At 46.2% G+C, this 20,882-nt stretch overlaps 1 protein-coding gene across 4 annotated transcripts; it reads left to right on the forward strand.

The window, feature by feature from the left end:
- The first annotated feature begins 5,147 nt into the window (after nt 1–5,147).
- LOC114668209 (volume-regulated anion channel subunit LRRC8D-like) lies at nt 5,148–20,760 on the forward strand. 4 transcript variants are annotated; one of them, XM_051920682.1, is made up of 6 exons: nt 5,148–5,306; nt 7,468–8,330; nt 14,038–14,288; nt 15,282–17,633; nt 18,429–18,509; nt 19,164–20,760. In XM_051920682.1, exons 2-4 carry the CDS (start codon nt 7,470–7,472, stop codon nt 16,681–16,683), a joined length of 2,514 nt encoding a protein of 837 aa, XP_051776642.1. In that variant the 5' UTR covers nt 5,148–5,306; nt 7,468–7,469; the 3' UTR covers nt 16,684–17,633; nt 18,429–18,509; nt 19,164–20,760. The 4 variants fall into 4 exon arrangements, with proteins under 4 accessions (XP_051776642.1, XP_051776644.1, XP_051776641.1 ...); XM_051920684.1 differs by having other exon boundaries at nt 19,436–20,760; XM_051920681.1 differs by having other exon boundaries at nt 18,429–20,760.
- Nucleotides 20,761–20,882: the final 122 nt, after the last annotated feature.

The raw sequence follows: 20,882 nt of genomic DNA on the forward strand, positions 1-20,882 counted from the left end.
CAAGGCAGCGCCAACCTCTGGCTTGAGGTGGAATTACAAGTCAACAAGCCCTGAAGTTGTCTCCTAGGCAGGTGTACGTGACAAATCTTACACTTGTTAAGTAAAATTAAGAAAATAAAAATGAAAAAGAATGCAGAGAGTGTTATAGTTTAGCCAGAGTTGGGTTCACATCTTTGTTTTATATATTCTTTGTTCCCATTTGATTGTTTTGTTTATGTTAATATTGTGAATTATGTTAAAAATCTGCGATTACTTATGTATTTGATCGGTTTCTTTGTCTATCAGTTGCCTTTGTTATGTGCCTTGTGTTCTTGTGGGTGGTTCCCCAAGAGGCGGGACCACCTGCCCATCACCACTAGAGACCGCCCTCAGGGCAAGGAATCCCCACAGTGCCTGGCAGTTGAGCACCAGTGCGTTACTGCGATTTTCTATTTTTATTGTGATTTTCAGGCTTTGACTTCATGCTCTGTTTTTACCTTTGCTTTTGTGATGGGCAACATGGGTTAGCTGGCATCCCGGCCAGGATGGCTGGTTCCTTACCTGGCAGGGAAGCCCTTGTAATGGAAGGATGTAGGAAAACGAACATCCTAACCAGATTGTTGAGTTGTGCCTTTCCGGGTTGGGAAGCCATTATAATGGATGGACAGCGGGAGACTACTTACCCAGCATCCCTTTGGCATGCATCCCGTTTGGACACCCGCAGGGCTGCATGGGAGTTGTAGTTTTGGCGGACGGCCCTGTTGGGGTTCTTGGGTGCCACTAGGGGGAGCTGCTGGAGGCTTTCACAGGGAGGGTCTGCCTGACCTGGAAGGGCTTCTGGACTACAATGTGACAGCACCGGAACTAGTCCACCTTAAAAGACGCTGCTCCGCTTCACCTGGGGGTCAGAGTCCAGAGGGGGTGGACGAGACTGCTTGCAAAGTGTTGAGGAGAAGAGAGAGAAGAAGAAGAAGAAGAAGAAGAAGAAGAAGAAGAAGAAGAAGAAGAAGAAGAAGAAGAAGAAGGGAAAAGGGAATTGTGTTGTGTTCACTACTATTAAGAAGCCTTTTGTCAAGGGATCATCTTATAGTAAACCGTTGAACCCGGGACTTGTGTGGTGAAATTGTGTTGGGGGGGGGGGTTGGGGTGTTACAATGCCCCCTACAGACACAGTTTCCTTCCTTGCATTGTTTTGAGCTTCATTGTTTTTTAAAGATGTTATTTTATAAAGTTTCATCCTGGGCCTGTTTTATCTCTAGCCAGGGTTTTTTGACCGGATTTCCCCCTCTAGTGAGTATTTTTGGAACTGCGTTTTCAGACACACGTGCTTTGGGACTCCCAGTACAGATAACAGATAAGCAGGTCAGCTCCTGCAGGTTAAAACTAAGCTAAGCATCCTTGCAAGGTGGCAGATGGACAACTGAGACAACCCCACTAATTAACCAGATAAGCCTCAGTAAGTTCAGGAATTGGCTTTTTAATTAAGAGCGAGCTGGCGGTCCTCAAGGAATTAGGCGGTTAGACGGCGGGTTAATTAAAAGTCACAGCTGAATTCTCAGCAGGCTGCGGACTCTGACTGGCATCTTATTTGGCATGAGAAGCTGCACACACTGCTTGTTGTTTTCCAACAGTGGGCAACAAAGACAACACAGGGACGACTCAGGGAATGTCCTGGTGCCCTGGCTGGTGTTCTGATTCATGTCTTACGTCTCTTTTCTCCATGATGGTTTTGTGTATCTACATAAGCCGCCTGTGTTATGCTCCATGTGTTTTGTGGGTGTTCCCCTAAGAGGCGGGCCCACCTGTCAATCACTGCCAGGATCCACCTACAAATCTGGAAGACGTCCCACCGTTCCTGGTAGTTCATTGTGAAGTTGGTGAGAGTTAACTTGTGTTTCTTGTGAACTTATTGGATCTCTGATTGGTGGACTTTCTGCTCTGTTTTTAGAACCTTAGGACAATCGGGACGAGAAGAGGCCATACAGACCAACAAAGCTCACCAGTCCTGTCCACTTCATTCTTCTAAAATAACTTCAAGTGGAGTTTTGCAGGTCCCTAAAGTCCTGCTGTCCACCACACTACTTGGTCACTCAGTCTTGGATGAGTGTTGGCTTTGGATTTCCTTTTGGTGTCACAGGCAACTCCTTTTTGTCTTTTGTGCTCCTCTTGTTCTTACAAGCCATTTTGGCGAAGAATAAATCTTTCATATTTTTAAAGACACTGTGTTTGCCCTTATTACTAGCCACAGTCTGACCATGATCTTCCCCTCTAGTGGACAATTTGGGAAACATTTTTTTAGATTGTGTGCTTTGGGACTCCTAGTCCATGATGCCAGAGAGCAGCCTTGAACCCAATCGAACGTCTCTGGAGAGACCTGAGAACAGCGGACCACTGATGGTCTCCATCCAACCTGCTAGAGCACCTCCAAGTCCAGGTGTGTGAAGAATCGCATGTCAAACCCAGGATGACCCCAGTCTGGAATAGCTGCCAGTTGGCATTGCCCAGGCTAAACTCAATGGCATCTTAACAACAGCATCTGTCTTTGTCACAACATTTTGAAACTGCAAGAGGCGTCAACTCATTTGTACCTGCTGTTGCCTTCAGGGCTCACCTGAGGTATGGAGTACCACCCCGGGAGGAGAGGAGCACTGATGGTCATGGTCTTGTCTTCTTTCACAGTGCAGCGAAGATGCCCAATGAGGGAAACTGAGCCAGAGTTCAAAAGTTCGCTGATGACACTGCTATCGTGGGCTGCATCAGGAGTGGGCAGGAGGAGGAGTATAGGAACCTCATCAAGGACTTTGTTAAATGGTGCGACTCAAACCACCTACACCTGAACACCAGCAAAACCAAGGAGCTGGTGGTGGATTTTAGGAGGACCAGACCCCTCCTTGACCCTGTGATCATCAGAGGTGACTGTGTGCAGAGGGTGCAGACCTATAAATACCTGGGAGTGCAGCTGGATGATAAACTGGACTGGACTGCCAATACTGATGCGCTGTGCAAGAGAGGACAGAGCCGACTATACTTCCTTAGAAGGCTGGCGTCCTTCAACATCTGCAATTAAATGCTGCAGATGTTCTATCAGATGGTTGTGGCGAGCGCCCTCTTCTACGCGGTGGTGTGCTGGGGAGGCAGCATTAAGAAGAAGGACGCCTCACACCTGGACAAACTGGTGAGGAAGGCAGGCTCTATTGTAGGCACGGAGCTGGACAGTCTGACATCTGTGGCGGAGTGACGGGCGCTGAGCAGACTCCTGTCAATCATGGAGAATCCACTGCATCCACTGAACAGGATCATCTCCAGACAGAGGAGCAGCTTCAGAGACAGACTGCTGTCACCGTCCTGCTCCACTGACAGACTGAGGAGATCGTTCCTCCCCCAAACTATGTGACTCTTTAATTCCACCCGGGGGGGTAAACGTTAACATTATACAAAGTTATTGTCTGTCTGTATACCTGCATTGTTATCATTCTTTAATTTAATATTGTTATTATCAGTATGCTGCTGCTGGAGTATGTGAAGTTCCCCTTGGGATTAATAAAGTATCTATCTATCTATCTATCTATCTATCTATCTATCTATCTATCTATCTATCTATCTATCTATCTATCTATCTATCTATCTATCTATCTATCTATCTATTTTATTACTACAAAATATGTAATGTGGCATTTGTTGGAATGAAAAATGCAATGCATATTACATACAATTGGGTATGGGGTTTATAAAAGCAGTGTCAGTGTTGGCAATGCACCATCTGTTGGAATGACAAATGCAATGCTCTATTTTATATTTATATTTATATTTATTTTATACATTATACAAAGTTATTGTCTGTTTTTACCTGCATTATTATCAATCTTTAATTTAATATTGTTTTTTTGTATCAGTAAGGTGCTGCTGGAGTAAGTGAATTTCTCCTTGGGATTAATAAAGTATCTATCTATCTATCTATCTATCTATCTATCTATCTATCTATCTATCTATCTATCTATCTATCTATCTATCTATCTATCTATCTATCAGTGTTACTTAAACTGTAGGGGACGCCTGAACTTGGTTCACTCTGAGGAGTGAATTATAATACTACTGAATGAGAAAGGGTTGCGAACAGTTTATGGAAAGCCTTGGGTTGCAAGAGAAAAGTTTAGGAACCACTGCTCAATGACTACAAATGTTTTTGATGCACCATGTGTTGGAATGACAGAGACAATGCAAACGGACAGACACGCAGACACTTATCCTTGTATTAGGTTTGAATTTCTGAGCCTTTACTAGGGATGTGGCCCTCTATGGACCTCCATCAGATGGTGAAAAAAATGACACATTTTTGTTACAATCAAGGATCTTTAGACTTTAAACATTTAAACTGAAGCACACAAGTTAATATCTCAAGTATGTGACACAGCTATTCTTGTTTATTATGCACTTCTACCTCATGAAATAAATTTATGACGTTTCTTAGGAACATCCCAAATTAGAACTGCTTATGCTAATTCAGACTTTGTATTTTTCAACTTAATGGATCAGTTGCAGCAGATAAGTGTGTATTTTTTGAGGTTTATGAATATGGGGAGAGGGGACATGTAAGGCGTCGGTGTAACTGAGCAAGATACAGAGGACAGCAAGATATGGATAAAGACGATCCGCTGTGGCGACCCCTAACGGGAGCAGCCGAAACAAGAAGAGGAAGAAGATAAATTTGTCTTTTTGTTAATGTTGACAGTTTTCGTAAGTTGTGTGAGTAAAGCTGCCTAGAAGCGAATAAGTAACGCCCGTCAGCCTCGTCGACGTGCGGGGCTCCAGCATCCCGTCTCGACTTCACTAACGCGACCGTCAAAGGCAGATAAGAAAATCAATAAGTGAACAAACAAACAAACAAATAAATAAATACATAAAACGAGCAGCGAGGTCGTCGCCGGGGTGGCTGCAGGTCCTTCTCGGCGCAGGCATCTCGAGGACCATGGGGGTCTGTTGGTTGTATTAGACGAAGGGTTAATGCGCTGATAATAATAATAATAATATTTTTAAAGACAGTGTTACAGATACAGGGGGACTCGAGACAAGTTTAAACAAAACAACGAAGAGGGAAGCGAAGGAAAGGAGGAGCTCGGGCTCGGAGCCAACTGCACAGAGAAGCGACAAATAGACCGCGAGGGGGCGCACTTTTCCGGCTTGATTAGCCGGAGGAGTTGAACTTGGAGTGGACAAGACGTGCGGTCGTTCGGACGGAGTGCACCTGGACGTGACGATGAAGAAGTGGGATCTGCTCTGCGGGCAGCTGGGCACGTGAAGTAACGGAGGTCCCGGTGGAGCCACAAGCGGTACGGCTCGTCTAATAAGGGTCGGGGGCGCGCGTCAGCGCTCCTCTTCGCGCGAACACCTCCAGGCAGAGGCGGGCAGATGAGCCTCCTTTTATTATTTTTCCCTTTTCTTAAGTAGCGTAGCTTGTGATGGTGACGCTGCAATTGTACTTTAGAGCCCCCCGCCCCCTTCCCCCTCCGGGTGTGGACCTTTGCTCAGTGGCGTGTCGGCGATTTCCGTGATTGCGACGCCTTTTTTTGGGGGGAGTTTTCGCGATCCAAGTTTTTGGGCCGAGAACTTCGTGCCGACTTGACTGGCGATTCAGTTTGCCCGCGGGGTCCGTTACAGCGCGAAGTAGTGTAAAGCAGCAGGCCAGTCTTCCTCAATTCTATTTTTATTTATTTATTTTTTCATTGCCTAATCTGTAACTTACGCGAGATTCTCTAGCTGAACTTTTTGTCGCACTTTATTCCATTACGGTGTCCCTTTGTCGTCATGCGGTGATTTCGAGTCTCGTGGGGTGGCGTAAATGTGAGCACCGCGACCTCACAACACCTGAGATGTGCGTTCAAATCCGAGTCCAGCCGCCGTCTAGGTGGGGGTTTAAATGTCCACCCGGTCTCGGTATAAGCGTCCTCTTGCATCTCAAAGATGTCCGTGCAATTCGGTTTTATTATCGTATTATCTATGCACTGATCTAATCAGCCAATCATGTGCCAGCAGCTCAATGCATAAAATCCTGCAGATTCAGGTCAGGCGCTTCAGTTCATGAACACCAGAATGGGAGGAAAACAATGTGATCCCGGTGGCATGTGTCATTCCATGGAACTCTAGGAGAACATGCAAGCTCCATGTAGTCTGTCCATAAATCACGGCATCTAAGCGTCTTAGAAAAAGTCAGCTGCTTGCTGTTTGAGGGTAGCTGAGCATGGCGATTAACAGGAGATCAAGCAGCCATGAGGTGAGTCATCTGACAAGCATCTCCATTAAAACCCGGACACGGCCACAGGCTTACGAGATGTGTTTACTCTGTTGACTTACTGAAAGTGATGCTTTCATCCTCTGTGGATTACAAACAACCACACTGGTTGATGTGTTTCTACGAGTGGCGCGAGCCGCCTGCTGAAGCGCATCACAGTGGGGGTCACACGAGGACACACAAACGAGATGGTTATATTGCGCCTTTCCTGTCCAAAAGCCATTAGCATGTCTAGTCAAAGTGCTTATGTGTTTTTGTAAATTGGAGCGGCTGCAGGCTACAAGCTTCAATTACGGTTATGCAGGGGACAATAGAATGTCATTTTATATAGCGCCTGTCAAATAGGAAAGCCATCTCACTGCTAGTAACAAGTTTGGTACAATTATGTATGTGTCTTTGTAAACTGGAGCAACGGCAGGCTACTTGATTCAATGGTGGTCATACCAGGATATAAAAATGCCACGTTATATAGCACCTTTCCATTAAGATGACAAAATTTTGCATTGCATTTTTCATTCCAACAGATGGTGCATTACACACTTGTGTAATAATTTGCTTTTATTTCCTTGTATGACCCCAAGTGACTCATGGAACCTAAAAATGCTTCAATTGCTGCCATAAACAAGTATGGTACAACTGTTTGTGATTTTTGTAATTGGAGTGACTGCAGGCCTCATGATTCAATTACGGTAATGCAAGGATACACAAATGTCACTTTGTATGGCGCCTTTCCGTTAAGATGACCATCTTACTGCCATAAACAAGTTTAGTGCATTTGCTTATTTGTTTTTTTAATTGAAGCATCGTCAGGTTACATGACTCACTTGGGGACATAAAAGCAAATTCACTTTATATAGCGCCTTTCCCTGCGGTGAGCTGGCACCCTGCCCAAGATTGGTTCCTGCCTTGTGCCCTGTGTTGGCTGGGATTGGCTCCAGTAGACCCCTGTGACCCTGTGTTCAGATTTAGCAGGTTGGAAAATGGATGGATGGATGTATAGCGCCTTTCCGGTAAGAGCAGCATTCTACGCCTATTAACAAGCATTCAGTAATCGCGTGATTGTTTTATTGTTTCTGGGACATTTCCAGGTTACATGATATGGTTGGGGTTACCCAAGGCCAATATGGCACCTTTCCATTAGGAATGCCAGATATTCTACACCCGTGGACACTGACACGCTTCTTGTGTCTTCTTTGTTCCAGACATGTTTGCCCTCAGTGAGCTTTCCTCCCTCAGTGAGACTCAGACCACCTTTAAGATCCTGAAGCCATGGTGGGATGTCTTTATGGAGTATCTAGTCTTCGTCATGCTCATGGTTTCCATTTTCGCCGGGACCTTGATGATCTCCAAGGACCAGGTCGTCTGCCTTCCCCAGGACTATGACACCCCAACTAATGCCAGCACTCCAACCCCTGGTCCTCAAACCAAGACATCTGTCGCCCCAAAGGCGGCCCCCACCCAAGCGCCAGCCCAAGGTGGGCGCCCGACGAACCTCGACTACCAGCAGTACATCTACATCAGCCATGTGTGCTACCAGAAGGCCATCCCCTGGTACTCGCGCTACTCCGCTTACGTCATTCTCATCCACTCCATCCTCTTGATGGTCAGCAGCAACTTCTGGTTCAAGTACCCCAAGACGTCCTCCAAGATCGAGCACTTCATCTCCATCCTGGGGAAGTGCTTCGAGTCACCCTGGACTTCCAAGGCTCTCTCCGAAACGGCGTGCGAGGAATCGGAAACCTGCGCCGCCATGGAGAGGCTCATGTTCTCCAGCACGCCATCCAAGAGTCGAGGGGCCAATGTCTTCGAGCAAGGATATGGGAGACTGAGTAAAGATTTGGGAGCGGGTACACCGCTATGGGCCAGGGCCAGCATGCCACAGCTAGCCAGAATGAGTTGTGCTGCTGCTGCTGCTGCTCCTCCTTCTCCAGTGGACAACCCCGTGACTTCGGGACCACCTTCTATGACGATCCTGGACAAGAAGGACGGGGAGCAGGCCAAGGCGCTTTTTGAGAAGGTGCGCAAGTTTCGCATGCACACGGAGGATGGAGATCTGGTCTACAAGGTGAGTGGAGCCGGGGGTCCTGTTGGCCAGTCGTGGTTCCTCTTGAGCTTTTTGGTGATTGGGGAGCGGGAGTTGCATGTCACGTCTCCTCTTGTGGTTTCCTGGTGGGGATGATGTGGCCCAAGTGCCCCTTTTGGACAAAAATGAAAGAATGTTTAGTGATATTATAGACAACACAAATACGCAGCCAATACCATCCACGATCAACTGTCTAGAGGTTGGTGGTCTACTGCTTAAGATCACGGACTGCAGTGCAGACGCCTGCCGCTGTGAGACCTCAATCCCACCCATTCCCCAGATGGAAAGATTAACCAGTTTATGATAGCCCTGGATTTGTGAAGGGACACCATAGAAAGGCGCTATATACAGTGCATCTGGAAAGGATTCACAGCGCATCACTTTTTCCACATTTTGTTATGTTACAGCCTTATTCCAAAATGCCTTTGTTGTAACTGGTCAGTTTGGCTTTGGTGTAATTGGTGAGTTTGGCTTTGTTGTGACTGGACAGTTTGCCTTTGGTGTGATTGGACAGTTTGGCTTTGTTGTGATTGGTCAGTTTGGCTTTGTTGTAATTGGTCAGTTTGGCTTTGGCATAATTGGTGAGTTTGGCTTTCTTGTGACTGGACAGTTTGCCTTTGGTGTGATTGGACAGTTTGGCTTTGTTGTGACTGGTCAGTTTGGCTTTGTTGTGAGTGGACAGTTTGGCTTTGTTGTAATTGGTCAGTTTGGCTTTGTTGTGATTGGTCAGTTTGGCTTTGCTGTGATTGGACAGTTTGCCTTTGGTGTGATTGGTCAGTTTGGCTTTGTTGTAATTGGTCAGTTTGCCTTTGGTGTGATTGGTCAGTTTGGCTTTGTTGTGATTGGTCAGTTTGGCTTTGGTGTGATTGGACAGTTTGCCTTTGTTGTGACTGGTCAGTTTGCCTTTGGCATGACTGGTCAGTTTGCCTTTGGCGTGATTGGTCAGTTTGGCTTTGTTGTGATTGGTCAGTTTGGCTTTGGTGTGATTGGACAGTTTGCCTTTGTTGTGACTGGTCAGTTTGCCTTTGGCATGACTGGTCAGTTTGCCTTTGGTGTGATTGGTCAGTTTGGCTTTGTTGTGACTGGTCAGTTTGCCTTTGGTGTGATTGGTCAGTTTGGCTTTATTGTGATTGGTCAGTTTGGCTTTGTTGTGACTGGTCAGTTTCCCTTTCTTGTGACTGGTCAGTTTCCCTTTCTTGTGACTGGTCAGTTTGCCTTTGGTGTGATTGGTCAGTTTGCCTTTGGTGTGACTGGTCAGTTTGCCTTTGGTGTGATTGGTCAGTTTGGCTTTGTTGTGACCGGTCAGTTTCCCTTTCTTGTGACTGGTCAGTTTCCCTTTCTTGTGACTGGTCAGTTTGCCTTTCTTGTGACTGGTCAGTTTGCCTTTGGTGTGATTGGTCAGTTTGGCTTTGTTGTGATTGGTCAGTTTCCCTTTCTTGTGACTGGTCAGTTTCCCTTTCTTGTGACTGGTCAGTTTGCCTTTGGTGTGATTGGTCAGTTTGGCTTTGTTGTGATTGGTCAGTTTGCCTTTAGGAAGTGTGATTTTGAGACGCACGTCGCCTTCAAGGATGGAAATTATGAAACTGGAAAAGAGGTGAGAAAGGCGCCTCAACACTAGTAATGGGGTCTGAGAAGCAGGCATTATGGGTATGCGCTTGAGAAAGGGACCGCCATTGACAAAAGGTTCAGACACACGTGAATAAAGAGGAAAGGTGCTGAAGGCGCTTGTGTGTTGTCCAGTTGGGGGGTGGTTGGGTTTCCGGAATCCCAAAAGAGTTTAGAAACCTTACAGTGCGTGAAGCACTTTTTTATTTTGTGTCCAAGTGTTGTGACTCTTCAGGCAAAAGCGACTGTCATTGGAGAAGTCGCAAAAAAAGGAGAAAGATTCCAGTGAGCCAACAGATAGCAGGGACTCCGTTAGTTATTTTGCGTTCGTCATTTTTATGTAAATATTTGTGGGTTGTGAAACGAATCATCGGAGTTTCCATTATTTCTTATGGGGAAATTTGCTTTGATATACGAGTGCTTTGGATTACAAGCATGTTTCCGGAACGAATTCTGCTCGCAAACCGAGGTTCCACTGTGTATCTATATATATAATTCACTAAGCAGCCGCCAGCGCAAGCAAGACACCCATGAAGCACGCAGGACGGAGCCACGGCCACCAACTCGGACGCAGCACCTCACAAAACACGGCGTCATTCGCGTTCGTCTCTGCTACAGTCCACATGCACCTCTGAGCCACGTGGACTTTTCTTTATTCTTTTCGGTTACGACGCACGACCGCGTCCACCATTGCAAACTGTTTTACACGCCATGGTCTTAGAGTTGGTGGGCGGGTCTCCATGGGTTGCTCTTGCGAGCGGGCACATGACCAGGCGGTGTGTATGCTTCGAGAACGAGGGTGGACACGGCAGGACCACGTAAGAAGAGGCCTGTTTGTCGCGGATGTGAATCGCTGTATGCAGCGTGTAAAACAGTTTGCGAGGGGTATCCCATGGTCTTACAGTTGGTGGACGGGTCTCTGTCAGTTGCTCTTGCGAGCGGGCACATGACCAGGCAGTGTGTATGCTTCGAGTGCGAGGGTGGATGCGGCAGGACCATCTAAGAAAAATCATGTTTGTCGCGGATGTGAATCGCTGAATGAGCGTGTGCGACGGCGGTCCTCCAATTGTCAGTCACGGACAATTGTATGTTGCCCTCTCCAGAGTTCCATCTTTTCATTCACCTACAGTCGTATCCTCAAACCCCCCCCCCCCCATTTGGACAACTGTAAACAATAAATAATTATGCGGCGTATGCTACGCCGCGGGTTGGCTAGTATATATACAAGGGAGCTCCGCCCCCTGCTTCCTTCGCTCGCCTACCCCCGGCGTTTTGAACCCGTGCCCGCTGTGCAGCCGTCCTACTTCTGCGGTGTGAGACGCGCGTTGTAGGCGTCCATGTTCATTGTATGTGTCTATGCAGGCTTGTTTCTGCAGCTCCGTTAGTGGAGCTGTATGTTTTTGGAGACGTGATCGTGACTCCAGTAGTTCTCCATTGTGTACCGTTAGTAATATGAATAATTGCACTTACTGTTAATACGGAGCGATGTCTGTGGTTGCACTGTCAATAATGCATCACAGTAATGTGATTCACCTATGCTGTATAGTTTGGACGTGTGAGGATGACGTACGTTTAATATGGAGCGTTCGCCCGTGTCACTCTGGGGCCCCCCACTGTTAATACCGAGCTCCGTCTGTACTATTATGCAGTGCATTGTGGACCACTGCGGACTCCGTAGTGTTTCCCGTTTCACTTTGTATCTCGGTCAGTCGAGCTCTTTCTTTTTGGAGCCGTGCCTGCCTGGTTTGCAGCATTTCAGACGCGCGTTGTAGGTTGATCGGTGTGCTCTTATATATTCCGTATTATCTTTGAGGACCTTTGTGGACTCCGTAGTGTCTTAACCCATGCCTGCTTTGCTTCCGCGGTTTCTGACGCTTGTTGTAGGCACCTGCGTTCATTGATCTTATCCAGGTGGGCTCGTGTGTGTATCGTTGAGCTGTATTGTGTTTGAATTTGGTGTAAAGCGTTCAGCGGTTTGTACAATCCCAAGCAGCACATTATTCCTTACTTCACTCCGCAGTAGTGCCACTCACAATATGGCGGTTGTTTTATTTGCTATTTCCGTTAGTTGAGCTGTACGCGCCTGGGAGTACGTCTCATGGTCCCATCGCCGTGTACCTGCGTCCATGCCATCCGGTTTACCATTCTCAGTTAGTAATATGGATATATATATTATATACTGTATATAATATATTGTGGCCTGCCCAAACCCAACAGAGACACGAGTTCAGCACACACGTTTTATTATTTTTTCTACTTTTTCCCCGTTTCCCACCTGTACAGCACAAACGCTCTTTTCTTCTTTCTTCTTCTTCTCTCTCTTCACCTCCACTCCTCCTCCAGCAAGCTCTGTCCACCTCCTCCCGACTCCGGCTCCTGGAGTGGTGGCGGCTGGCACCTTTTCATGGGGGACTTCCTTCCTATGGGGTGTCAGAAGTGCTGCAACCAAGGCCTCTGCAATTTTGCAGGCGCCCTCTGGTGGTGGCCATGGGCCCCTGCAAAGTTGAGCTTCCATGCTGCAAACCTGTGGCACTGCTGTTTTCCATCCATCCATCCATCCATTTTCCAACCCGCTGAATCTGAACACAGGGTCACGGGGGTCTGCTGGAGCCAATCCCAGCCAACACAGGGCACAAGGCAGGAAACAATCCTGGTCAGGGTGCCAACCCACCGCAGGACACACACAAACACACCCACACACCAAGCACACACTAGGGCCAATTTAGAATCGCCAATCCACCTAACCTGCATGTCTTTGGACTGTGGGAGGAAACCAGAACGCCCGGAGGAAACCCACGCAGACACGGGGAGAACATGCAAACTCCACGCAGGGAGGACCCGGGAAGCGAACCCAGGTCCCCAGGTGTCCCAACTGCGAGGCAGCAGCGCTACCCACTGCACCACCGTGCCGCCACTGCTGTTATCACCACTGTTATCTTTATTGATTAAAGTTGAGTCAATTATTATGCAGGGTGAAGGGGTGGGGGGGTTCCCCAAAAGTTTTTCATATGACTGTACAGAGAGACAGTAACAGGCACGCGCCAATTGCAGGCATCACCCCAGCGTGTGAGGAGAGCGCGGTCCGAGGTGAGGTGAGACTCGTCGCTGCCGCACCTCGCGTTTCTCCTCTGTGCCAACTCAGTGATTTTGACTATCAAAATGGCAGTGGACACATTTCTGTTATGTTACCATTATTAGTTTTTTTACGTTTCTCGGCACGTCCCTGCCCCAATTCAATGCTGATATTTAGTTGCAGACGAGAGGCAAAGTCCTCCACCTGACTCGGCGAGGTTCGCTGTTCCAACAATCCACGTGAGCTCCTGCAGGTTGATTGGTCCACTCGGGGTCACACAGGAAGTCAATGGTAGGACCTGAACCTGCTGCTCTGTGATCGATGGCCCAAAGTGAGGGTCACCTGACCGCAGCATTAACACGATAAAAGCTGCTCTTTCTGTGCTTGTTTTTTTTTTTTTTTATATTGTACCAACTGTTAGAATAATAATAATAATAATAATAATACATTTTATTTGAAGCGCCTTTCAAAAAACTCAAGGTCACTGTACAATCAGGTAAAAAATCAACATTCAATGACTAGAAAATTTAAAATCCAAATAAAACATCAGATAAAACACCAATAACAGTTACAGTGAATAAACAATTTGAACAGATAAGTTTTAAGATTAGCCTGAAATTGGTGAAAGGTCGTCATATTCCTAAGATAAGCAGGTAAAGAGTTCCATAAGGAAGGTGCCGATCTGCTAAATGCTCGATATCCCATCGTAACTAGACGTGCTGGTGGATTATTTAAGTTGATGGAAGAAGAGGATCTGAGCATACGAGAGGGTTTGATGACTTGTAGGAGCTGTGAGAGATATGTGGGGGCAAGATTATGAATGGCCTTATATGTAAGGACTAACATTTTGTAGTTGACCCTAAACTTTATTGGCAGCCAATGAAGCTGCTGAATAACGGGTGTAATGTGATCACAATAGGGTGTTTTAGTAATTACACACATTATTTATGCCACATGGACCCCTGTGCTGGTTCTCAGCCTGATGTTCTGCTCTCCTTCCCCGACCCTCAGATCTACGTGGGCCAGACGCTATTCAAGGTGCTGAAGTTCCTCCTCATCCTGGGCTACATGTCCACCTTTGTGAAGTCCATCACCTTTGAGCACGTCTGTCGCCCCCACATCCGCAACCTGACGGGCTACAGCGAGTTCTTCTGCACACACAACATGGCCTTCATGCTGCGCAAGCTCCTCATCACCTACATGGCTCTGGTCTGTCTCTATGGACTCACCGGCATCTACACTCTCTTCTGGATCTTCCGCAGGTACGGCCTCTGACCTCTGCCGGGGGATGCTGTGTGAACATCTAGTAGGTACGATTGTTGGATATTTGTGTTGTGTTTGTATGGGTTGCTTCCTTTGTTTCTGTTTATTTTAGATGTTTAGCTGAACGTTCTTCAAACGCTTGTATTAAGTGGTCTTTCTGCAGCTTACACTCTTTACATCCATCCATCCATTTTATGCTGCTGGCTCAGTGCGGGTTGCAAGGACCAGCAGTCTAAGCAAAGAGGCTCAGATGCCCCTTTTTTACCCCCAGTCAGCTCCTCCAGGGGGCATTACCAGGATAGCTGGAGGAGGTATTGCCCTGAATATGCCCTCTTCCCCAGGTCCTTCCATCACAAGGGCGTCCCGGCCAGGGCATTGCCACACAGTCCACTTCTTCTCCACTCCTCAGCTATCCTCATTTTCCAAGATTCCATTAAACAATCTGCTATCTCTCTGAAACATCTTCACAGGTGTGTCATCTGGACCAACGGCCTTCCTGTTCTTCATCCTCTTCATCGATGTCCTGACTTCCTCCTTGCTAATCCGCTGCACTTCTCGATTCTCTCTCTCTCCACATCATCCACCCTTCTTTCTCTTTCTCATTCTCTTCATTCACTGTGGTGGGTTGGCACCCTGCCCAGGATTGGTTCCTGCCTTGTGCCCCGTGTTGGCTGGGATTGGCTCCAGCAGACCCCCGTGACCCTGTGTTCGGATTCAGCGGGTTGGAAAATGGATGGATGGATGGATTCTCTTCATTCATCAGCCTCTCCAAGTACTCTTTCCATCCACGCTTCTTCTGAACTGGTGGGACAGTAAATCCAAGGTGCTGCCCCCCACCATCCATCTAGCATGACTCGGATCCTTTAATCAGGTTCTGTCTGTGAACGTCAAGCGAGTTCGGAACACTTGACTTGCAGCCTTTGCCGCCCAGCCAGGTTTTCACATTTGAGGTCCTCACTCCATTTTGTTTTTCTTTCTTCTCCCCTTGGCAGGTCCCTGAAGGAGTACTCCTTTGAGAAGCTGCGGGAGGAGAGCGGCTTCAGCGACGTTCCCGACGTCAAGAACGACTTTGCGTTCCTCCTTCACATGGTGGACCAGTACGATCAGCTCTACTCCAAACGGTTTGCCGTCTTCCTGTCGGAGGTCAGCGAGAACAAGCTTCTGGAGGAGAACCTCAACCATGAGTGGAGCTTCGACAAGCTGCGGCAGCACGTGTGCCGCAACGTGCAGGGAAAGCTGGAGCTGCAGCTCTTCATGCTGTCCGGCATCCCCAAGGCCATCTTTGAAATGACCGACCTGGAGGTGCTCAAGTTGGAACTGATCCCCGAAGCCAAGCTGCCCGCCAAAATCTCCCAGATGTCCTCCTTGCGTGAAATCTACCTGTACCACTGTCCGGCCAAAGTGGAGCCCATTGCCTTCAGCTTTTTGCGAGATCACCTCAAGGTCCTTCACGTGAAGTTCACCGACATCGACGAGATTCCTTCGTGGATCTACTCTCTACGGGGTCTGGAGCAGCTTTACCTGTCTGGGAATTTGAATTCGGAAAACAACAAGGTGATTGCCCTGGACTCTCTGAGAGAGCTGAAGCACTTAAAGGTCCTTCATCTGAAGAGCAACATTACCAAGGTGCCATCGGGGCTGGTGGAGGTGGCCAGCCATCTGACGGGACTGTCCATCCAGAACGATGGCGCCAAACTGCTCGTTCTCAGCAACCTGAAGAAAGCGGGCAACTTGACGGAGCTGGAGCTGCTGCACTGCCAGCTGGAGCGCATTCCTCACGCCATTTTCAGCCTGTCCAACCTTCAGAAGCTGGACCTCAAGGGGAACGCCATCTGCACCATCGAGGAGATTGTCAGTCTGCAGCACCTCCGGCGGCTGACCTGCCTCAAGCTCTGGCACAACAGCATCATCTCGGTGCCTCTGGCCATCGCTCTGGTCCGAAATCTCGAGTACCTCACTCTCTCCCACAACTGCCTGACCAGCGTCCCTGTGGCTCTGTTCACTCTCAAGAAGCTGAGACACCTGGACCTCGGGAGCAACCTCATCGTCGGCCTGCCCAAGGAAGTGGGAGAGCTGGACATGCTCAATTACTTCTCCATCAGCAACAACAAACTGGAGGCGGTGCCTCCCGAGTTATTCCAGCACTGCTCCAAGCTGAAGACCCTCAGCCTAGCGGACAACTGTCTGACCGCCATCCCACCTGACGTTGGCCTGCTCCTTCAGATCACCTACCTGGACCTGCAAGGGAACAGTCTAGAGTCCCTGCCCGTGGAGCTGGCTGGCTGCATCATGCTGAAGAAAGCCGGCTTCCTCGTGGAGGATGAGCTCTTCAACACCCTGCCCTCCGATGTCCGGGAGAATTTCCTGGAGACAGACTATTCATCCCCGGTGTGAGTCGAAAAGTGTTGGGACCTCTAGACTTGGAAGCCCTCCTTGTAGCTTTAGATTGTGGTCTTCAGTAGCCGAGTCCATCCCAGTAATAGTGGACCACAAATTCCAAGTTTATAAGAAAATGAGATTCATCCCACCGAATCCAAATCCAAATGTATGGAAAGCTGCACTGGAAGTGTTGCAGCTGGATGGCTGGTGGTCTCATCTTATGGAGACAAACGAGCTGAGTCAACAACGTCCCGCTCTGATTTATCCTACTGAATGTAAACTCTATGCTGTCAAATATTACAACAGGGTGGAACTTGGATCTTGGGGAGATAAACAAGTTGTCACATCAAATCTGAGATCATTCCAAAGTGGATTTATTCTAATAAATCCATTTCCCACTCTTGGAAGAGTGCACTGTAAATTTTGCATCTAGCAGGAAATCCAGTCTTACGGACACAAAAAAGTCGTGATAACAAAGTCCAGTTAATTTCAACACGGATTTATCCCACTGAATCCAAATCCTGTGCTTGGAAAGGCTCACTGTAAATTGAGCAGCAGGCTGGAAATCGGATCTTGTGGAGACAAACACGTTGTTGCACCAAATTCCAGTTAATTCCAAAATGAATTCATCCCAATAAATCTAAATGCCACTCTTGGAAACGTACACTGAACATTTTGGGGTCTGGTCGGTAGTCGGAGCTTATGGAGAGAAAGAAATCGTGACGACAAACTCCGAGTAATTCCGGCCTTAATTCTAACTGAATCCAAATCTTATGCTTGGAAAAGCATCCCTGTAAATTTTGTAGCTTGCTGAAAGTTGAAATTTATGGAGGCCAAGAAGCCATGATGACAAAATCCAGTAAATCCAACCCTGAATTATCCTACTGAATTGAAATCTTACATTTGGTTTTACATTCAATTTTACTTTAAATTTTGTAGCTGGTAAGAAGTCGGATTTTATGGAGGTGAAGAATCCATGGTTGACAAAATCCAGTTAGTTCCAACCGGGATTTATCCAAGTGAATCCATCTCCTACACTTGGATTTACATTTTCTACAAACAATTTTACTTTTAATTTTGTAGCTGTGTCCGGAAGCCAATTTTTATGGAGGCAAAGAATCTATGATAACCAAGTTCAGTTAATTCCAGATTTATCCTACTGAATCTAAAATCTATGCTTGGAAAAGTTCATTGTAAATTTTGTAGCTGGCTGGAAATTGAAATTTATGGAGGCAAAGAAGCCATGATGATAAAACCCAGTTAATTCCAACTGGGATTTATCCTACTGAATCCAAATCCTACACTTTGATTTACATTAAATTTTTTACAAACAATTTTACTTTAAATTTTGTAGCTGTCTAGAAGCCGATTTTTATGGAAGCAAAGAATCTATGATGACCAAGTTCAGTTAATTCCAGATTTATCCTACTGAATGTAAATCCTATGCTTAGAAATGTTTACTGCAGATGTTGTAACTTGTAGAAGTCAGGTTTTATGGAAGCAAGCAAGCCTTGATAACCAATTTCCACTTAATTCCAACTGGGATTTATCCTACTGATTCCAAATCCTACGCTTGGAAAAGTTCACTGTAAATTCTGTAGCTGGTTGGAAGATGGAATGTATGGAGGCCAAGAAGCCATGATGACAAAATCTAGTAAATCCAACCCCGAATTATCCTACTGAATCCAAATCCTACACTTGGATTTACATTCAATTTTACCTTAAATTTTGTAGTTGGCAAGAAGTCGGATTTTATGGAGGCAAACAATCCATGCTGACAAAATCCAGTTAATTCCTACTGGGATTTATCCTACTGATTCCAAATCCTATGCTTGGAAAAGGTCATTTTACATTTTGTAGCTGGCTGGAAATTGGAATTTATGGAGGCAAAGAAGCCACGATGACAAAATCCAGTTAATTCCAACTGGGATTTATCCTACTGAATTGAAATACTACACTTGGATTTAAATTTTCTACAAACAATTTTAATTTGAATTTTGTAGCTGTCTGGAAATCGATTTTTATTGAGGAAAAGAATCTAATGACAAAGTTCAGTTAATTCCAGATTTGTCCTACTGAATGTAAATCCTGTGCTTGGAAATGTTTACTGCAGACGTTGTAACTGGTAGAAGTCAGGTTTTGTGGAAGCAAGCAAGCCTTGATAACCAATTCCAGTTAATTCCAACTGGGATTTATCCTACTGATTCCAAATCCCACACTTGGAAAAGTTCACTGTAAATTCTGTAGCTGGCAGGAAGATGGAATTTATGGAGGCAAAGAAGCCACGATGACAAAATCCAGTTAATTCCAACTGGGATTTATCCTACTGAATCCAAATCCTACACTTGGATTTACATTAAATTTTTACATTCAGTTTTACTTTAAATTTTGTAGTTGGCAAGAAGTCAGATTTTATGAAGGCAAAGAATCTGATGACAAAGTTCAGTTAATTCCATATTTATCCTACTGAATGTAAATCCTACGCTTGGAAAAAGTTCACTGTAAATTCTGTAGCTGGCTGGAAGATGGAATGTATGGAGGCCAAGAAGCCATGATGACAAAATCTAGTAAATCCAACCCTGAATTATCCTACTGAATCCAAATCCTACGCTTGTATTTACATTCAATTTTTACATTCAATTTTACTTTAAATTTTGTAGTTGGCAAGAAGTCGAATTTTATGGAGGCAAACAATCCATGCTGACAAAATCCAGTTAATTCCAACTGGGATTTATCCTACTGATTCCAAATCCTATGCATGGAAAAGGTCATTGTAAATTATGTAGCTGGCTGGAAATTGGAATTTATGGAGGCAAAGAAGCCACGATGACAAAATCCAGTTAATTCCAATTGGGATTTATCCTACTGAAATGAAATCCTGCACTTGGATTTTACTTTAAATTTTGTAGCTGTCCGGAATTCGATTTTTATGTAGGCGCAGAGTCTATGATGACAAAGTTCAGTTCATTCCAGATTTATCCTACTGAATTGAAATCATGCACTTGGATTTGCATTAAATTTTTACAAACAATTTTTATATAAATTTTGTAGCTGTCCAGAATTCGATTTTAATGGAGGCGTAGAATCTGTGATGACAAAGTTCAGTTAATTCCAGATTCATCCTACTGAATGTCAATCCCACTCTTGTTAAATTGCACTATAAATACTTCAGCAGGCTTAAACTCTGCTCTCATGGTAAGAAACAAGATGTCACATCAAATGTCATGTAATTCCTACCTGGATATTTCCCACTGAATCCAAATCCCATGCTTGGATAGATGCACTTTAAATATGGCGAGAGCTGGCTGGCAGTCGGACCTTCTATTGGCAAACAATCCCTGATGACAAATTCCAGTTCATTGCCACCCAGGGTTATCCCACCGAATCCAAATCCCACACTTGGAAAGGTTGCTGCTGGCTAAACTGTCCAGTCTTAAGGAGACAAACCCGTCGTGACAACAAAGTCCTGTTAGCTCCAACCGAGACTTCGGAGACTTGATAACACCGCACCTTAAATTTGGTAGCCGGCCGGACATCGGATCTTGTGGAGGCGTTCAGGTTGTGACTCTGGAAGCAGATTGCAGTAAGAACCTCTCTCTCTCTCTCTCCTCAGGTGGACTGGCATCTCGCCCAGGGTGTCCTTTTCTGCCTTGTGTCCAGTTTGCAGTTCTGAAAATGGACCCGACCATCTGTGACAATTCAGGACCAGCCTTTGCCACGGAGATCTGTCCGGTTTGAACTGTCCATCGCGTCCCTTCGTTTGATGTGTATGGTGACTCTGGATGAGAAAATCTGCCACCTGGCATCGATGCCATTTGATTTTGCACATTTTGGCCACCAAGTGTCCTTAGGCTCTCCTACTGGCTTGACATTCTTTCATTGTTGCCTTCATTTTGCCGGTGCCGCCTGGGATTTAGGGAATATTTGCATTGCTATCTTGGAGTGGATGCCAGTTGTTTCTTTTTCCATTTGCATCCCAGCCCGAAGTGACCGCCTCGGCAATTTACAATGGAGTTCCCACAGCACCCTGTCCTAGGGGGCCGAAGGCATTCTCGTAACTTTAAAAATAAATCAAATTCCCACGGGAAAAAAGACGACTTTCATTACGCATTATAAGCCGACCTAAAGGCTGCCCTGACGTGACGTCTCTTCCTAATATCTCTGAGATTTCTGATCTCGGCTCCTTATAGGATGAAGTCTGCTGATGTGTTTCT

The sequence above is a fragment of the Erpetoichthys calabaricus genome, chromosome 17, assembly GCF_900747795.2.
Source record: "Erpetoichthys calabaricus chromosome 17, fErpCal1.3, whole genome shotgun sequence".
In the NCBI taxonomy this organism is placed as follows: domain Eukaryota; kingdom Metazoa; phylum Chordata; class Cladistia; order Polypteriformes; family Polypteridae; genus Erpetoichthys; species Erpetoichthys calabaricus.